The sequence below is a fragment of the Phoenix dactylifera genome, chromosome 4 (genome assembly GCF_051530095.1).
Source record: "Phoenix dactylifera cultivar Ajwa chromosome 4, Ajwa_hap1_PhDact_Kaust_v1.1, whole genome shotgun sequence".
NCBI classification, from domain to species: domain Eukaryota; kingdom Viridiplantae; phylum Streptophyta; class Magnoliopsida; order Arecales; family Arecaceae; genus Phoenix; species Phoenix dactylifera.
This window is the reverse complement of record NC_143193.1, coordinates 43,185,714-43,206,650: the sequence shown is the minus strand read 5'-3', so window position 1 is coordinate 43,206,650 and position 20,937 is coordinate 43,185,714. Positions and strand designations below refer to the sequence as shown.

The following is a 20,937-nucleotide window of genomic DNA, read 5'->3' as shown; positions in this document are numbered from 1 at the left end:
GATTTCGGTAGTAGTTATGCCAGCTCAACTATAAATACACGATCGGTGCAATTATTGCCACGTGCGAATCATGAGGAGCCGTTTCCATACAGTTAAGGCACGATCATCCGTTATCATGCGGTGGTTGCACCATTTGATAGTTAAGGTAATGGACATTAACCCCATGCTATATATAGGAAGAATTGGGGACCCTCAGAAAAGCTCTCAAAAATAACTATTTTACTCTTATACTTTCTCTCTCATTTTCTACTATTGCTCTAGAATTCTATTGACTTAAGTGTCAGAGGATCCCTACAAGAAACATTCCAGCAAGTGGACTTCATTTTAGGTCAGACTTGCATTCCAAAGAGATATTGATAGTCCTTCAACTTTCTAAAGCCTTTGCTTGGTTCTAGACCGACTTGTTCCTCACCTCGGTACCGACCGACCTTAATCGACTTCGAGCAGCAGCCGATCTCAACTTGGATTCTAGCGGCAACATTGGTATTTTATCTTATTGTTTTAAAAGATTATGAAGATTGAGTCATAGATATGAGTTTTATAGCAACCTAATTCTTTAAATAACATGCCAAAAAGAAAGAAGACTAATTAATAAGGCAAATGTGGATGAAAAGCGATATATTTTGGATGATGTGGCTAGTGCATACAAGATACAATATATTGTTTTCAATGTGTGTGTGTATATATATATATGTATGTATGTATGTATATGTATGCTGGTATATATATACATATACATACATATATACATACATACAGACATATATATATATACACATACATACATACATACATACGTACGTACATATATACATATATACATATACACACGTACATACATATATATACATATATATACATATATGTACATATATAAATCTGAAATGCATGAAATTAGAGATGAGATCTTGCTTTTGTTTGCTAATTTGACAGACCGTAAGACTTTACTAAATTTGTTACTATTTACTTCTTACCTAAGCTATTTATTCCTTGTCATCTCCTTATGTTGGACTTTGTAGAGGGATATGGAGATGGCAGAGAAGGCAGTGGTATTATGTTTCGAAGCTTTTTGTATATTTTTCTTCTCCTACTTTAGGGCTTCCTTCAAGGTCTTGGATTAAAGGTAAGAATAAATCAATTGCGATAGAAAGAAGAAGATACTTCAAAGAGAGATATAAAGAGATGGAACGAAATAGAGAAGGGAGGGAGGGAAGGATGAATGTCTTGTCTTCTTTCAAAAGGGAGGAAGGTGGAACAATGTAATAGAAGGGAGAGAGAGAGAGAGAGGAACGAAGTGAAGAGAGAATCTCTGAGAAGAGGGATAGAGAATGGTAGATAGTGGCATAAGAGGGAAAAATAAGAGAGAGATTGCAAAGAATAAAGGAAAGAGAGAGGTGGGAAGAGAGTATAAAAAGGCAGCATGGAGAGAGGAGAGTCGTATGCCTCTCTCTGGTTTCATATTTTCTTTTTTCTTTCCTATCACAATAATAGAACTAGATAGAGAGGAGCTAAGGGAAGCGGCATTCTGATCCATTCCTATCCAGTGACTAGGAAATGACTGGATCCAATCCTAAATCCAGTCATTATAGGAGTCCATTTAATCTCTACGTATAAGTATGATATATTAAATATAACTAAGGGATTGATGTGGCTATACTTGAGTGGATCTTCATTCAAATCTGATCAGGTCTGAATGAAAGATTGAGGATCCTATATTGATGATCCGAGCTATTGGAGTATGATTTATTACCTTTAAACTACTTGCACTAAATCATATGATTTGGAGATTTCTATCCTATGCATCAAATAGTCAAAAAAATATGTATTATTTTATGTTATTTAAACTTATTTTTTATCATTCGATGCATAGGTTAGGATCTCCAAATTATATAATTTTTAATATATAAGTACTTTAGAGTTCGAAAATCATATCCAATTGCTCAAATCATCGATGTGGGATCCTCATCATCTAATTTAAACTTGACCGATCTTAGGGGAGATTCAATTGGTGTAGCTAAGTCAATCTCTATAATATAATGTATTATAAATAGTATTAAACAAGCCATCTTGAGTGTCCGTAATGGACGAGCTGAGCCCAGCTCAATCTTGGGTCATGGATTGAATGAGCAAGCTGGCTTTGAGCTGAACATAAGCCAGCTTGTGAACAACTTTCTTGTTTGATACCCCTATTTGCACCTACTTAGCAATCAAAATTTTATGAGTTTGATTCTTGGTGTAGGTGTGTCTCCTCCTTATTCTCTCTAAAAGCAGGAAAAGCAATTACAATGAAGCAAAAGCCAAAACATTCATGAACTGTCCTTGTTCCTTGCAGAGCAAGATCTATCAAATCCCATCTTTAATTTGCTTTTGAAAAAACCCAACGCCGAGGCATATGCCCTCAACCCTATCCACTTTCTATGCACAAATCCTGATAGATAAGGGTTCCCATTGCGAGCTAGCTGTTTACTGCTACGTCCCTACTCATGAAGGGAGGCCCTTTCTTCCTTATTTCTTTTTGGAATTGTCACTAGGTATGATTACCAGAGTTTTCTGTCTTATGGGAAATCTAAGCTAGTGGCAGACTCGTCATGGTGAAATGGAGGAAGAATCTAAAGAATGGGGATTTGGAGGGCTAGAAATTTTCATCAAGACCAACATTTATTGCTCGATAGTTTAGGTGGCAGTCGATGATTACCAGAGTTGTTTACAGCATCGATCTTGGGTCTTGTCTGAACTGAATATTAAAATCTCTTTCTTTCATATCATGCTTCTTGTAAGGGGATATAGATTCCTTTTACAATCAAGATGAGGTTGGATTTGTGTTTACTTAAATTTCTATATAGCTAGTTTGTAGGTTCCATTGGCCTCTCAATGATGAAGAGGCACTTTATGTCTTTTAAATCTTTTAGAATTTAGAAGCTACTTCACTTTTCTAAATTTTTGATGTAGGATGTAACAAACCTTGTCGTCTGTTCTATCAGATCCTTCTTCCAAATCCTTAAACAATGGTGTACTCGGCGCGAATCTTCTCTTGCTTTAGGTCTAGTTCGCTAGCATTTCATAAAATCAATGGTTGAAAATATTTGGAGCTTTATAGCTGGCATTGTTATAATCTGCATTGACTTTTCCATACATTATTTGACTTTTTCATTCCATGTAGACATGATATAGTTCTTTTGGCATCAGAGCTACTTCCAACACCATGTGAGTTCTATGGATGATTAGAGAGATTTGTGCTTCCTAGAACCTATTCATATCTACGCTTTTAAACTATGTGGAGGGAAAGAAACTACTATAGGGAATTTAGTAGGAGGGACTCTTTTTAGGGTTCTATATCTTTGATCCACCATTCAAAAGATTCCACAAGCAAAAGTCCCCTTCTTGGCATTGGTGGGTAAAAACATGTAAAGCATCCAATGAAACCATGGTGCACATATCAGAATGCTTCTACTACTAGGATAACGTATATCATAGTTGCACTACAGGAAAAATAATATTTTCCGACGCTAGGGGAAAGCATCGGAAAATTTTCCTAGAGCGCGAAATTATGCCGACGCTTTCAAAAAGCGTCGGTAGAGATTTAGAATCGACGACGCTTTTTAAGCGTTGTGGAAAAAACAGACTTACGACGATGCTTGTAAGCGTCGTCGGAGGCCAAAACCATTTCAAAACCGATCCCCATCTCAAACCCCTCTCGATGCCCTAGCTCTCCTCTCCTCTCCGGCGCCGACATCAATCCACCGCCTCCCCGGTCTCTTGGATCTGAGCAATTGCCCAATATAGTTTGTGATTCTATCATTGCATGTACATCACCCCACTAAAAAATATACAACACATCTGTCAGCAAGTTGAGCTTAATTAATCAAGTCATCTGCATCAGACTTCAATAAGTTTCATAAAGTATGAGCCAAAATCCCATAACAGAGAATATAGAAAAAATAAATGCAATGAGAGTACAAAAGAACCAAGATTCAGTATAGAACAAACATTGTTTTGTTCTAAAGAATGAAAAAAAAGGAAAATAAACAAAAATCTGAATGATGGGAAGTCACTTTGTGCCTCTGTATCTTAACCATGTCTTTTGGACTTCTTCTGGTCTCCTTCTGCTGGCCAAAGTAGACATCACTCTAGCAGTAATCACCTTCTTCTCCAGAAGCCTCCATGCCACATCTACTTTGCCATCCATTTGCATCTTTAATCTAAATTGCCTGCATTAAATTAATAGAAATATCAGCTAATAAACTTTGAGTGAAACACTACCAACATAAAAGAGGGGTAAAAGATGGCATATGGAGTTCCACTCACTTGCAGAGGGGAACCTTGCAAGAGTTGGATTGGTCACAGATGGAGGAGTGGAGCTGAAGGAGCTGCCACATGCGCTTACAGTGGGTGCAACCTCCAGGGGACAGTTTCCTGCTGCACGTGGCAAAGTGGCAAATGAGGAGCTGTAGCCCTCCACACGTGGGAAATTTGCAAGGGCCCTTGCTCCTGCTTGGAGGCTTGCCATCATGGGGCCCCACAACTGTGCAACCATCACTGCAGATGTGTTGGAGGCACTCCACTGCCTCACTCAGTAGTTGGTACATCTCTTGATCTCTCTTTTCTCTCATCCATCTCTTCTTCCTCTGCAAACATTAGACATCATAAAGATTGCGAATAATCAACAACTTTGCAGTTCTCGATGTCTACTTTGAATAGCACCACCTAAACAATTAGACTAGATTCATCTAAATTATCTTTTGAAATTATGCTAAATCGAGCAATGTGCATACAAAGCAAGTCTTCCTCTCGCAAGAATTGATCAAGTAATTTGTGATGCAATTTGGTTAGTTAATTACAATGAACCAAGAAAATTGGTGCTTTCTTTAAAGTCCAACTCCTTTATTTTTTATTTAAAACAGTGAGAGGTTCTATTTGTTGCTTACATTCATGAACAGTGCATTAGCTTTCCTCCCTTTTATTTCTTTGATAGAATTGTAATTATTATCCCTTCATGTTTTGCTTTTCCTCCAAGCCTTTTACCATTGCGCAAAGCAATGGTCCCAAGCCAAACACATGCATGAACACAAGATATATATGAAGCAGAACAAGATCCAATATTATTTTTTTCAATCTAAACTTACAGTGCTTTACTCATTTGAATTTCTCCCTAGATTAAAACGTGATAAGAAGATTATGTTTTCCACCATGTCAACCCATGAAGGAATAAATAAAACCTGGTCTGCATCTTGGAGGAACTGCAGGATCTCCAGCTCGAGCAATGGATCATGCTTCTGGATGAAGCGCCATCCCTCCGACTGCGTCACCGCGGCAAAATCCTTGGCCACCAGCCTCATGCACCGCTGGTACAACCACGGCGCGTCGCAAAGCTTGGCCAGTTTCAGCACATCCACCACCACCTCCGCTCGCAGCCTCGCCGCCACCCCCTCCTCGCACCATCTCTTCAGCCGTTTCACCTGGTACGCATGAGACAGCACCAGCAGATGCATGCCATATTTCTCCATCGCCTCCTCCCCCTCCCTCGATCTCCATGCAGTTCTGCGATCGCCGTCACACCCATCATTCAACTTGCTCTTGTATTCCAATCAAATTATTGCATTGGAATCGATTAGTTTGCGTCGAGTTTGTACCTGGAGGAGTAGAAGAACTGGACCAAGGCGAGCACCGCATCGCAGGGGACACCCAAGATGCGGATTATTCTTTGCGAATTCCAGCTTATCCGGCATCGGTACAGCATCTTTTCCAGCACCGGCGAAGCCGAAGCCTGCATGCGAAATAACATAGTGAACGTTGGATCCCAAAGAGCATGCAGTGGAAGCTAGACAAACTAAGAGACCACGATGGAATTTTGGAGGAGACGGAGTTAATACCAGAATGGCGGAATGGGCCGGGATGCTCCGGCCGCCGGAGGTGACAATTTGGACGTCGGCCGGCAGCACGAACTCGTTGCCGGCCTCATGCCGTCGCCGGAAGCTATTAGCATTGGCTGAATTCATCATGTATGAGAAAACAATACTTCTTCTTCTCTTCACCCCCTTCGGATGATTGAATGAGGCTTTTGGAATCCTACCAAGAGTTTGTTATATAAAAAAAATAGGACATGGAGAAGAACAGTCGGAAAACAACCGATGCAGTTGAGACTTGCGGGGGAAAAAATAACAAAACGAAACAAATTTTAAGTTCGATTGTTATGCATGGAAGGAGGATAAAACACCCAGAATTATTTATTTTACTATAAATAATAAAAAAAAGTTTTTTTTTTTTTTTTTGAAATGTGGCTTCTCTTTTTTTTTTTTGATTTATTCTGTTATTCCTCGGGTGTGGCTTGGGGGCTCTATATTGCCTCTGCTGATCGTGTTAGTTATCTACTTTAATATGCTATAAAATATTAGATACAAAGGCTTTGTAATCTACCATGCTTCGTTCTACTTGTTTTATTTTTCAATTGGTTATGGTTTGATAGCATGACCCGGCCTTTGAGAGTGTTTTTATAAAAGTTCATTTTAGCATGGGAAGTGGACTTCTCGGTTTTGGAAAAGGTTGTAAGAAATCCATCTTAATGGAGGCAATGAACCCTCCATCTTATAACATGGAAGATATATAATTTTGTTTGTCCTAAAAAGTAACATGGTGTGTTGCTTCGTAATAATCTCAAGCAATTTTTTATGATTTCGCGTGACACGCTGTTTCACCAACCACTCAATTGGTTCTAACAAAGATGGAGGGTAGTTGTCCATTAAAGTGATTATTTAAACTTCTGAAAGTTTACAGATAAAGATAGGTTTAGAACGAGGATAATAACTATTTCTGTTAGTCAAGTTACTAGAGAATGGCTATTAATGAGCCGGCCGGGTTCCAATCTTTCCTTATCTTTCTACTTAATTATCAAACAAAAGCCAGCTAATTCCATTGGCAAAATCACTGAGAGTTGGGTACCAATGACTTGGCATAGAGTCCATTTTTGTCTATCTTCTTTGTAAAAACTAAAAATAGATAATTCAGTTAATAAAGTTGTTACTAAGTGGGTGTTTTTCACTGCTACAATTCTGGATAGCTATCACGTCATCCATTTCAAAGATGAATGAGTGGCATTCAACTCGGAAATAGAGAGGGTTGTATAAGGTGCCAAACATGGCATATCTTAAGTATAAACAATTATCGTCCATCTTCGAGATGGATGACATGACAGCTACAAAGGTTGGTGCAATCTTCTGTACTATAAAACATGCACCGCAAGTGATCCCAATATGGTTGTAGAATTCCTGGATATATGAACATGAAAGGGATTAGATGGTTTCTTTCTCACATATTTAAACAGGGTATTATTCGATGTTAAGTGTCTCTTCGAACTCTAACTATATCTTAGATACGAAGGTTTGACGTATATATCAAGATCTAAAAGAATTTCTATTGTATTCTCAATTATCCTATTCTGCATTCTAATTATCCACATTCTATTTTCACTATTTCTTTAATTAAGCACATGGGTTCCTATTTAATTCTCATCACTTCCATTGAAAATTGAAGTCTTTAGGCCATGCATTTTGATCCTATATCACATTTTTTTTATTGATTGTATTTTTTTGATTAATATATCCAATTTGACATGCCTGGTGAACCTAGTCCATTTATGAACCTAGAACTATACTTATCAGTAAACCAAACTTCCTGCATCCCCATCTCTACACTCTACCATTAAAGTGATAATGCTTAGGGATGCAATTCCATCCCAAGTATGGCTCCTCTCTTGTGTTACAAGTATTTTCTATGATTTCTAATAGTGGTTTCACATGCCTTTTCAATCAATATAACTCCGACTTCCATGTATCTCGGCTCGGGGAATGCATGGAATTGAGAATGCAGTAGTTCTACCAAGCATCTATTATGTTTAGATCTAAAGGTATAAGATAATTGTATGTAAATATGCAATTGTTTCTAAAAGATTATGTACTATATATTTTAGAAAAGGAATTCACGTATTATATAGTTTAGATTTGTAATTTTCTTTATTGGATGAGTTAATTCTAGTCAGCACTCGGATACCATTGCTGTATGTGATGAAGGTCATGTATGGCAAGTGGGGCCAATGAAACATATGGACACTAGACTGCACACACATGTCATGGCCACTCAAAATTCCTACTTTTATTTTGTCAACGGACTAAATAATATATAATAATCTATTATAATAGTTAAAAATAATTCAAGAAATTGAAAACTCTCTCAGAAAAAAAAAATAATAGTTAAAAATAAAAATGATTTATCAACTTGCATATATATATATATATATATTATTAAAGATTTTTCAATCAGTACTAAAAGAAAACGAAAATCGTTAATCAGCAACACTAGTTTTGAATATTCTTAATTTCCTGACTGCTGTATTCTATTTTATTTTGTCCATGAATTAACTTTTTTTCATCTATGTCTTGTTTCTTGAAAGAATATTTGGCTCTTTCGCCAAAAGGTTCTTGAGTATGGCAAGAAATTATCATGCTTTTCTTTTTTGTATAACTGATTTGATTTTTTTTAATTAAAAGAAAAAAAAAATGAAGAAGACAGCAGAATAGGCGACTGATATCCCACAATCATAATGTGCATCCATATTGCTGTTTTGTATTATCAATTGCACCGTATTAGTGTCGTTTAAGAAAAAGAAAGTAGGAAAATTCTATTAAAGGGCATGAAAAAAATCGCATCGATGTCCAAAAAAGAGAAAGGAGCAACGTTTTTGTTTTTGCCCTTTCAGGAGGCAAATCGAGGACTTGTGGAGGATTGCAATCATGTGGTGGTCGTGTGTTCCTTTGCCAACCAATATTGTTGGCCGCCTTTTTTAGCATTTAGTGTTGAAATTGGATCGAATACAGATCAGATACAAATATGTCAATATGCATATTTGTTTTATTTGACGAACACAAATATAAATATGAATATTAGTTAAATGCAAAAATTTATATCTATACAATTTAAACGGATCGGATACAAATCAAATATTGAAAGTATGCATATAAATACGGATATAAATTGTATAATTAAACTTTATGACCATAGAAATAAAAATATTACTAAATGGATGATAAATCAAGTTATTAACTTATTATATGAGTGTTATATAAAATTAAATAAAATCACAAATGGAATGGAATAATAGTCGGATACAGATCGGATACACTACAGGAAAACAAACCTTTTGCGGCGCTTTTTAGCGTCGGCTAAAGTACAGCCCACGCCAAGACAAGCGTCGCCAAAGCGTTGGAGATACCAGAGTGGCAAAAGTTTTTGCCGACGCAGGCGGAAAGCGTCGGCCAAAACCCAGCTTTACCGACGCTTTTATAGCGTCGGCGCTTACCCGACGGACCTTTTCGTCATGGGTGTGCTGTTGGTTTTCTCCGACGCTTTATAGCGTCGCAAATGCCCGACGCTTTAAAGCGTCGGTATATCCTCATTTGCCACGACGCTTTAAGCGTTTGAAGCGTCGGCATAGCCTTGCCGGTGCGGTGCCACGACGGCTTTTACCGACGCTTAAAAGCGTCGGGAAATATTTTATTTAAAAAAAAATAAAACACCATTCCATTTAAAAAAATGCACATTACAAAACATATATTATTACAATATGAACCTGTATTACATTGATACATTGACACAAACACTCAGATCATTCGAAATATGAATATTGTCATATCTGATTAAAAATTTGCTTAATAAGTTTCAAATTACAATGTACTCTGAAAAATAAGAAAGATATACATATCAAACTCATAAAAGATAATCTAGAATGCATCAGAGACGGGATTCAGCTCCATCATCATCTCTACAAGCGTTTGAAGTATCAGGAATCTACAAAATAAAAACCGTAGAAGTTAGGAATAATGTGATATATTAACTCATATATCATAATTGATAATATGTAAAGTATTCAAATATATATAGTTATTTACCTGAGAAGGGAGAAATCGTTGTAACATGGATGAAATATTCGTAAGCTGAGACTGCAAATTTGCTTGGTTTTGCTTCAGCTCTTCAATAGTTGCTTGAAGATGACGAACTTCTGCAGTGTTACTAGATTCTCTGGCATTTCTTGTATATGTGCCCACTGAAGACAACTGAGTGGGGGTAACTCCAACGCCGTAACCCCTCACTCGACCATAACGCTCTGGGCCCATCAATTCAGCGAGCACTTGAGCTTCAATATTATGGGTCACGTTGGATGATGATGACCCCCCGACGCGCTCCGAAATAAGATTTGTTGCCCTATCCTATATCTCTCAAAAAAAAATTCAAATTAATGTATGCCAATAATAAAACCAAAAAAAATACAGCACAAGCCAAAAATGAATACATACAACTATATCTCTTGACTCCTCTCGGACAAAGCTGCCATCTCGGTGGGTGTGAGTCATCTTATAAAACTCCACCCTACCAGGCTCCCTCCCATTATCATCCATCTATAACAAAAAGTATATTTCAAGAGTATACATGCTATATGATAGAATAATTTAAGATAAATTTAAATTATTTCAAGAAAGCTTACGAATTCAGCTCTACGCCTCGCATAACTCATGGAGCCTGAAGTGTGAGGAACAGTCTGTGATGCTCGAGCAGCTCTACCAATATTGGAATATGTCTTCTCCGAAAAACAATAAACAATGTAATGCATAAAATGTATAAATTTCTAATCTATAATAATAGTAAATACAATCTAAGGTATTGAAAAAATATACACAACCTGAGCTCTCTCGGAAAACCAGTAGTGGACAAGCTCCCTCCACTGATGAGAGATTACATCTGGAGGACAAACACGGGCCACCTCCTCTTCAGTCATGCCCTCGTGCTTCCAATCCGCCTTTAGCTTCGCCTTATATTCTTTCCATTTGCGGTTGACGGACTTCAGCACCCAATCATGGCTATTTGCAGGAAGGACAAACTTTGTCTACATCAAAGTCAAAAATGTTATATCAATGTTAAATCAAAAAATAATTGAAGATAGTAAGCAAATTCAATTCTTTACCTCAACAACTCTAAGAAGCTCAACCTTATACGAAGGAAGCATTTCGTTCCATTTCGTATAGTTGAGCGGACACAATTGTCCTTTCCGCGCAATCGATCCTAAAAAAGTGGATAAAATGCTTGCTGCATTCTTGATGGGCTGCCCCAGTTCGTTGCAATGGACGACAATCTTTTCATCCTCAGGTAGGATCCATACGTCTCGTGCTCGAGTGGGCCCTCGTGTTCTCCTCACTCTCCCTAGTCCATCTATAAAATAAGAAGTCCATTAGGATTGACATTGTGATTGATAAGGATTTCCCCAAGAAACACAGACTCAGAAGAAACATTTGCAACAACTTCAAACAACACAATAACCAACTTTAGACAGCTCAGAGGGGCAAACAAAAAAAACCTTCATCAACTAACATTGACCATGGAACTGTACTAAAGATCTCAAGGTGATCCGAAATTTTGACTGCAAACATTTAAGACTGGAAACAGTTTTAACTAAAATGACCTGCACTGTAAGTTCTCACAGACACATGGAAACTTCATCTGCTGATGAAAATTAGTGGCGTTAACCAAGGAACAGGACAAGGAATTACTCATTCAGGCTAAAGCAATTCATATCAACTATATGATGACTAATATTTGAAATTCAAGACAAAATGACATCTTGAAAGTAGAAACAGCACTCTTCTGAGTACTAACAGTTAGGCTGCTAGGAAACTCTCCTATGCTGTCAGTGGTGATTTACATGTCTGGAATGTAATATTCTGTCATTCTTTCCGTTTACCCTTCTGTAGATGATTTAGGCTCGTCATGTGGGAATTTTAGCAACCAGAGTTCATGAAAGAAATATGGAATCCCAAAGAGCATATAGAGGTCCCGGTGGAACAGTCAGTTGGGGTGGTCTCAAAGGGTTTGTAAAGAGCATCAGCCAGCAAAACATAGAGGAGTCTTGCGCTGATGGTTAAGAAGGGTCAGGATCACCAGAATAAATATCATGAGTTAGTTTATGACTCACAGAATAAATATCACCAGAATAAGAAGGGTCAGGATCACCAGAATAAATATCATAGAGGAGTCTTCTGAGTACTCTTCTGAGTACTAACAGTTAGGCTCCATTAAAGAACTAAACAAAGTTTTATGACTGGTATCATATCAAAAGGATATAAAACACTGACATGTATCAGACTACGATCTTAGATATTCAGCAACAGAAATTAGAAATACCCAGGACGTCCACGTCATCCGTGTCTGGACGATCTGCAGGTGGGGCGTGCTCAGACTGAGACCCGGACTGAGTATGGGGCACATCGGGCTGCTGGGAACGATCAGAAGTAGATCCCACGGATGTGTGCTGAAACTCAATATTTCTGAAACGTTTTCCTCGCGGCATGTTGTAATCTAGTATACATAAAAAAGAATCAATATTAGTTAAAAATTAAATCCATAGAAATAATTTATTAATTGCAAAATAATTTAATGCATAAAAGTAATGTTTTTCTTACCATTAAGAAACTAGCCGGCTCTCATTCAACATCCATCCTAACCAAACTAGTAAAATTCAGTTCATCAATTGGCGGAACATTAAAAGGCATACACTGAGTATAAGTCTCATCATCCTCCTCTGCTAACCCTTTTCCCATATCATACAAGTCCCTAGGTTTAGTCTTAATAACAACAGACCAATCTTTATCCTTCGAGTCTTGCACGAAGAACACTTGTTGAGCTTGAGATGAAAAAATAAATGGGTCATCTTTCAATAACACACCAGTATGTATCAACCTTGAAAAATTTACTAGTATGAAGCCATTTATATCTTGCTTCAAACCTCTAGATGAGTTTATATCCACCCAATCACATCGAAATAATACTACCTTAAAATTTCCGTAATAATCTAACTCATAAACATCTGTTAGGGCACCATAATAAATTTTTCCGTCCGCCTCAACCCTAACTCCACTATTTTGGGTTTTTCTAAATTTTTCACATTTTTTTGTATGAAATTTAAAACCATTTATAATGAACCCATCATATCTATTGACAATATTGTTCGGTCCTCGAGCAAGGACTATTAATTCATTGGAACAATATCTCTCCATCATAGTCGGTACCTAAAAAAATTTAAGTCAGATAATAATTAATTTTTCAAAGTTCTGATCGTAGAATATAATAAAAGACCTAATAGGATTCAACGTCTAACCTGTTTTAATAACCATTCAGGAAATAACTCAACCAACCATCTTTGCTCAATCCTTGGGGTAGGATGAATGTTATTGTTGGCGCTTCGCTGAGCCACTAAAAAATCTCTGCACGAGAAATAATTTATTTGTTTTGAATATTATATCTGATATGACAGTAAATTGTGATTTCTTATAACCATACTGACCTGCGATACTCGGATATTAAGTCACTGTGAAGTAAGACATAACGATGTGCCTGTGCCAATAATTTGTGATGAACTACCGTACTTTCAGGTTTTCCCACAAATCTTCCACCAGATGAGAACTTGTACTCCTCTGCATTATGTATAATATCGTAATTCCTTTGTGGTCGATTAAAAGCAGTTTCAACTCCTTCAAGGTATCTCGAGCAAAATGTCAAATACTCATCAGCAATATATTCCTCCGCAATCGATCCTTCGGGATAGGCTCGATTGCGTACATATTCCTTTAAGCGCACAAGATACCTTCAACAAAAAATTTTAATGCTCAACATCAACATCGACGAAGATAATAGAATATATATTCATATTAATAATAAATATGGACATTCGAGTTTAAGAATATCACCTCTCAATAGGATACATCCAACGATAGTGAACCAGTCCACCAAGTTTAGCTTCCCCAACCAAGTGAATGACTAGATGAACCATAATAGTAAAAAAACCAGGAGGAAAGATCTTCTCCATATGGCACAGTGTTAGTGCAACATTAGACTCCAATTGATCAAGCTCCTTGGGATCAAGAACTTTGGAACATAATGCCTTAAAGAAGGATGATAACTGAGACACAATTGCAAGAACTTGTTTATGTGTTGATGATCTTAAAGCCAATGGAAAGATATCTTGCATCAAAATATGACCATCGTGACTTTTAAGATTCGTAAGTTTTCGCTCTTTAAGATTAACGCATCTTGAAATATTCGATGCATACCCATCTGGAACCTTCAGCTTTTTCAAAACCATTAGAAAAAGATCTTTCTCTGTAGTAGACATTGTGTAACATGCAGGAGGTATAAAATATTTATCATTGGGTTGTTCTTTTGGATGAAGCTCTTGTCTTATGCCCATGTCTTTCAAATCAAGACGCGCTTTCAAGTTGTCTTTAGTCTTTCCTTCAAGATTTAACATTGTTTCAATCAAGTTATCACACACATTCTTTTCTATATGCATGACATCAAGATTATGTCGAAGAAGATTATACTCCCAATAAGGTAATTCAAAAAAAATGCTCCTTTTTTTCCATAACTGCTTCTGTATAGATACCGAGTTTGTGCCATCGTCATTTTCCTGTCCATAAATGCTGTCATCATTCTCGAAGTTGTCAGCGTCCTCAAAAACCTGTGTCATTGAGCTGCCAACATCCCCCCTTGCCCACTTCTTTGAACTGTTGAATGCCTTACCAGGTATATAGTTAGTGCCATGAGTTTGTTTAAGAACTTCAGTTCCAGTTGGTGGAATAGGTGCAGATCGCAACTCTATGGTACCATCAAACTGATTATTCTGATGTCGAAATGGATGATTTGCTTCTAACCATCTTCGATGACCCATATAACAGAATTTTCCTCCATGTTTTAACCAATATGAATGAGTTGAATCTCCACAAGAAGGACATGCAATACGCCCCTTAGTGCTCCAACCGGATACATTAGCATATGCAGAAAAATCATTGATTGTCCAGATAAGAGCTGCACGCAATTTGAATGTTCGGCCAGTGAAAGCATCAAATGCATCAACACCCTGCCATAACTTTTTCAATTCATCTATTAAAGGCTGCAGAAAAATATCTATATCATTACCTGGGCTCTTATCACCGGGAATAACCATTGATAGAATGAGTGAAGACTGTTTCATACACATCCATGGTGGCAAATTATATAGAACCAAAACAACAGGCCAAGTGCTATATGTAGAACTCATCGTTCGAAATGGATTAAATCCATCAGTTGCCAAACCCAGCCTTACACTGCGAACATCAGAAGCAAATTCGTAATGCTTATCATCAAATGCTTTCCATGCTAAATTATCCGCTGGATGTCTTAACATTCCATCCCTTGTACGTCCTTCATTATGCCATCTCATTAAGGAAGCCGTCTTTGATGATGTATACATCCTTTTCAATCTAGGTATGAGAGGAAAATACCTCAAAACTTTAGCCAGAATTTTTTTAGACTGTGCAGCATCCATTTCATTCGACAAATCATGCTCGTCTTCATTTTGTTTTTTCCATCGTGAAGACCCACATGTTCGGCACGAATCTTCATTAATATTATCACCACGATATAAATTACAGTCATTTGGACAACTATGTATCTTCTCATATCTAAGATTCAAGTCTTTTACTAATTTTTTGGCTTCATAAGAAGTTGACGGCAAAATAACACCTTCTGGAAATACATCTTTTAATAATTGAAGAAGCATAGTAAAAGACTTTCCAGACCATCCATTCAAATATTTCAAATGGAATAAATGCACCATAAAAGAAATCTTCGTAAAATTCTTACAACCCGGATATAGTTCTTTATCACAATCTTTCAGCAAGTTATGATACCGAGTTGTGTTATCTTCAGAGTCTATAGGTTCCTCAACATGTATAGATTCAGTAACGGTATGCTCATCACCTATTGGAGCTCCTTCTTGCTCTCCACTAAAATCTGTTAAATTTCTAATATTATGTTCAAGAGCATCTCTGAGTAAGCCCCTCATATCATCTTCTACAACAGGATTTCTGTCTGTGTTACTAGATCCAACACTAGCAGTGTGTTCTATAATTAAGGGTTGGTTAGATGAAGACGACAATTTAGACTCTCCATGAAATATCCATTCTGTATAACCCTTCAGAAAACCATTCCATACCAAATGTTCTTCAACAATTTGTGGAGCGATAGCATAACAATTTACACATTTTTGACATGGACAAAAAATATTCCCATTTATTTCAGATTTCTCAAAAGCAAATTTAACGAAATTCTGAACTCCATTCAAATATTCGGCACTGGATCTCGACTTATATATCCAACTTTTGTCCATTCTATTAAAAAACTGATTGAACTGCAAGTAATATTAAAAAATATTAAACTAAATTAGGGTATGAATCACCAATACGAAATTAGGGTATGAATCACCAATTTAAACAAGGTGTTTGCACAAAAACCTAGTCTATTTGTATATTGCCAAAACAGGTCACTTTTTTTTTTATTTTTGCAGAATTTGTCCATCTAAAACTTTACTAGACATAATGGCCCCATACACAAAGGAACGCACACATTTAGCTCAATGATGCCAAGATACTGCTAATGGGTGCACAGATTAATACAAGCTAATGCACATGTAAAATTGTTATTAGCATAGTCATAACAGTAGGCAGATAATGGTCCGGCAAAGCCAAAAATGAACTTTTCTAGTTTAAGAATACTTGAATAGGATTTTCTGCCAAATTTTATGTAAAAATAAGAATGTAAAAACATACATTTGTGGTACCCCATTTATGAATTTAACATGTGTACAAATACATAGATCTAAACATAATAGATTATTGGCAGCTGAATTTGAGGATCCACAATGTTGATCATGAACTACAACATTGAAAATATCCAAAACCCAAAAAGTATGTGTCTTTAAGAACAATTACCCACGCATCATTGGTCAGAAAACATATGATATCAATAATTCTATCATGTTAAAATGGATAACAGTGCATACAGATTTTGGTTACACAAAAGATTATGAGCATATTAAGACATGCCTGAGCCAAAATTCAATAAAAACAAATGATTTATTATTTCTGGGTATTTTATCCTTTGTTGCATATCAACAAAGGATACTCTGTTCAAAATATTCATCATTGATTTTGCACTGGAAGAGACTAGTGTTCCTCGTTCTCTACACAGGCACATGCATTGGATTCTGTATGCAAGCGCATGCACATATTTCCAAGTTCTTGCCACATATCCTCTAAGCAAGGTTGTATTAATATCTGAAAGCATCCATATCCAAAACTATCCTAATGCATCCAATACACACACTCTCAATTCTCTTAAAGAGAACAAGACATGAATTGTTATGTTTGTTCTATGCTAGATGTAACTAGATTGTTCAATCATCCCATCTTACAGCAAGTATCCTGCGTAAAAAAGTGCAGAAGACTGGAAGTATTAGTCTTATTGTTCATGGACATGACATCTTCAATCTAAAGTAACTATCAAGTTGCACACTTCATAGAAGGGCATTCACCATTTAATTATTTCTTTCACGATAATCTTTCCCAAACCAATGGTCTCACCTCTTAATGATCCTCAATTCAAAGTTTTATTCACTTCTAGTTTTGCCAATTTACTCCTCATCTGCTGACAGTGTTTTTAGAAGAATATAAAAGAAATAAGCAAGCTATGTCAAATCTACACAAAGAAATACTCCAATGGGGTAGATTGAATTACATCAAGAGTTAGCGTAAACAAAATTAGTCAATGGAAATCATATCGTATTGTATATTGTATTACAAGCAAATACCCAATACACCCATATATAACATACCAATTTTCTCAACTTGAAAATACCATACAGACTGACATCTTTAACATTAGCAGTAAAAAGAAATAACTAGGACAAGAAAAATGATGGTCAACCAGGGTAGCACTTCTAATTCCAAAATGTGCAAATTAGGAGATAGTTCTTTATAAATTATTATAAAAGTTACTTTCATTTCTGAATTTAGCAAAATGTTTTTAAAAAAAAAAACAGCATGGAAAATGCCTTTGTTGTATAATTTTCCAACATTAAATGCTACAATATAATTATACCAAGTGACTCCATCTAATCAGTATGAAGGTACATACTCTTTGTTGTTTATTATAGGCATTTGAGATTAATATATTTTAGAAAATGTAATTTGGCTAGATGTCAATTAGTTGAGATTATCACAATGTAACTTTCACCATATAAAATTCAAACGTTAGATTTAGATGGCATCATAAAGATCATTTATTTTTATCAAAGTTTCTTCTCGCAAGTTCATTAGGAGATACAACATCTGAATTATTCCTCATGATAATAGTCCTAAATGCTCTCCTTGAGATGATCGGAGAAGAAACTACTACAAAATCTAACATTAGTTGCTTAAACTGTTGAACCCATGACCTAGAACAAGAGAGTAAATGGTTGCAGGGTTACTTTAAGGTTCTCCCTCTCAAATACACTCTCATCTCTCATCTCATCTTTAACTTTTTTTTTACTCCACTGCCTACTTTTTTACCTTGTAAAAGTGCTACTTCATTTCAGTTCTCACCATCCCTTTAACTTGGGTTTCAGCATGGTATTGCGAACAACCCTAAAACTAAAATAAACATGAAAAGAACTGGAGAAGCATTTGGTGTACCAGGCTCGGACTAAACAATCAATATGCAATTAATAAATGTTAAAAGAGAGTATGAGGATCACTTACCTCAGACGACGGCGAGGCGAGCTCGACGGCGGCCGAGTAGCTAGGGCTCGCGATGGAGGTTTGATGTCGGCGCGCAGCTAGGGCATCGACCGAGAGAGGATGAGGAGAGGGGGCCGGGCGAGTGTTAAAGACAAGAAGAAAACAAACAGGAGGAGGAGGAGGAGGAGGAGGAGGAGGAAGAGAAGGAGGAGGAGGAGGCTTACCTCAGACGACGTCGAGGTCGACGGCGGCGGAGAAGCGGAATCTTCGATCGCCGATCGGGGATAGGGATGGAGGTGAGATCAGTTTGATGTCGGCGCGCAGCTAGGGCATCGACCGAGAGAGTATGAGGAGAGGAGGCCGGGCGAGCGTTAAAAACAAGAACAAAACAAAGAAGAGGAGGAGGACGAGGAGGAGGACGAGGAGGAGGAGGAGGAGGAGGAGGAGGCTTACCTCAGAGGAGGAGGAGGAAGACGGCAGCGGGGTAGCTACGGCTTGCGATGGAGGTGAGAAGTCGGCGCGCGCATAGGTAGGGCATCGACCGATAGAAATGGAGGAGAGGGGGCCGGGCGAACGGTTGGAGGGTTTTATGTTTTCTAACGACGCTTTTAAGCGTCGTCATTTCTAAGTCTTTTACCGACGCTTTAATGCGTCGTCGATTCTTTAGCTTTACCGACGCTTACTTAAAGCGTCGGCAAAGGTTGGCGCTGAGCCAAACTTTTCCGACGCTTTTCCCTAGCGTCGGAAAAACTGAGTCGGCAAAACTCACATTTGTTGTAGTGATAGTTGTTTATCCATATTCATATCTATTTTTCTTTGACGAGTATGGATATAGATATTGATTTTAGTCGGATGCTCAAATATTTATTCATATTTGGATGGTTTTGGATACGAAAATAGATCCGGACGAATATTATCCTATCTACTTTTACCCCTATTAGCATGGCTAGGCCAACAAATTCAGCCTTCCTCTTTGCTGTTACTACCGATTATGTTAGCCGACACCCTGGTAGAGATGAGGCCGCGGTCTTTAATGGCTTGCATAGCATGGAGGCTGTCGATAGCTAAGATTGAAGGAGTTTTTCAACAGCTGTTTTCTAATTCAAATCAATTGGTAAGATCTGCATATTGCTATATGATAGATGTTATTGCTTCCTATGCTAATGATTTCATTCAGACACAATCAAGGTCCTGGGGTGGCTATTCTGCATAATCTCCAGATCAAAATTATAATTGATATGTGTGTTGTTAGCCCTATCCCCTTGGTGTCACTAAAATTAACTTCGATGTGTTAGTTCGAGGCTCTAATGCAGTTGCTGCATTTGTGTTAAAGGGCCATCAAATCTGGTTGTTAAGGGCTGAATGCAATTGCTGCCATTCATTTTATGTGCCATTGGCTGAAATGATGCCAGCTTTTGCTGACTGGCAGTGCTACTCTCCAATTTCAGGTATCACAACTATGGCTTGAGGCAGACTCTTAACATAGTTGTTTCGAGGATGAATGCCAAATCGCTTAGTGAAATAGGTTGCCGATCCTGTTCAAAGACATTGCGTGGAAACGGGCTTGCTTTGCATTTCAAGCAACATATATTTTATCAACAGAGGCTTTGTAATTGACAACCAGGTTGCTATCCTGCACTCGCTAGGATTACATTTTGTAAGCTGATTCTATGGGGGTAAACTTTTCTAGACTTTAGTCCTGGCATTGCCGCCAAACCTTGTACAAAAAATAAAAAAGGATCAGGAGTGCAATTTTCAGGAGACTTTTGGTTCCACTTTGATCCAACCACAAGTTGGAACTTGGAAGATAAATTTTTCAAACAAGCCATGAGTAATTCATGCTCAAATAAAACATGTGATGAGAGCCACCAATTCTTACCACCTCCCACCCATATAACAACATTTTGCTAGATTTTCCTTCCTCTCTCTGTCATAATTTGCTAGGTTTTCTTTATATCCTCTCTCAAAGGCATAGATTGGAATTACACAGTTTGAAGTCAAGTATTGGTATGATGCTCTTGCTAGCAGCGTATACCCAGCATATGAAATTTGTGGCCAAACATGAACATCCCCACAAGTACTTTCTAATAATAATCCCTCTGCCATTCATTTTAGACAACTGAGCTCTTTGTGTCGATTGGCCAATCCGCATGTAACATGTTGTGGACCTGGGGCATGAGATGGGTATGAGAATCTAAATTTCTTCAGGCTTGCTTGTGAGGATGTCATAGTAACATTTCCTTTCTGAAAGCGGCATGGGTGAGATAATCTTTACAAGCTTAAGAGCATTGGACACAGTGGGAGG

General features: G+C 37.4%; 2 protein-coding genes across 3 annotated transcripts; both read right to left on the bottom strand.

Moving 5' to 3' along the window:
- Window positions 1-4,048: 4,048 nt before the first annotated feature.
- LOC103720201 (BTB/POZ and TAZ domain-containing protein 1-like) lies at window positions 4,049-5,999 on the bottom strand. The gene is made up of 5 exons (XM_088720820.2): window positions 5,871-5,999; window positions 5,631-5,764; window positions 5,217-5,538; window positions 4,306-4,625; window positions 4,049-4,208 (listed from the first exon to the last, which is right to left on the bottom strand). The coding sequence occupies exons 1-5, from the start codon at window positions 5,997-5,999 to the stop codon at window positions 4,049-4,051; spliced, it is 1,065 nt and encodes a 354-aa protein (XP_088576946.2).
- A 3,659-nt stretch (window positions 6,000-9,658) lies between these two features.
- LOC149767801 (uncharacterized) lies at window positions 9,659-12,638 on the bottom strand. 2 transcript variants are annotated; one of them, XM_089930131.1, is made up of 8 exons: window positions 12,501-12,638; window positions 12,223-12,396; window positions 11,009-11,253; window positions 10,724-10,930; window positions 10,532-10,624; window positions 10,344-10,445; window positions 9,939-10,256; window positions 9,659-9,837 (listed from the first exon to the last, which is right to left on the bottom strand). In XM_089930131.1, exons 2-8 carry the CDS (start codon window positions 12,386-12,388, stop codon window positions 9,781-9,783), a joined length of 1,188 nt encoding a protein of 395 aa, XP_089786257.1. In that variant the 5' UTR covers window positions 12,389-12,396; window positions 12,501-12,638; the 3' UTR covers window positions 9,659-9,780. The 2 variants fall into 2 exon arrangements, with proteins under 2 accessions (XP_089786257.1, XP_089786258.1); XM_089930132.1 differs by having other exon boundaries at window positions 10,727-10,930.
- Between the last annotated feature and the right edge of the window lie 8,299 nt (window positions 12,639-20,937).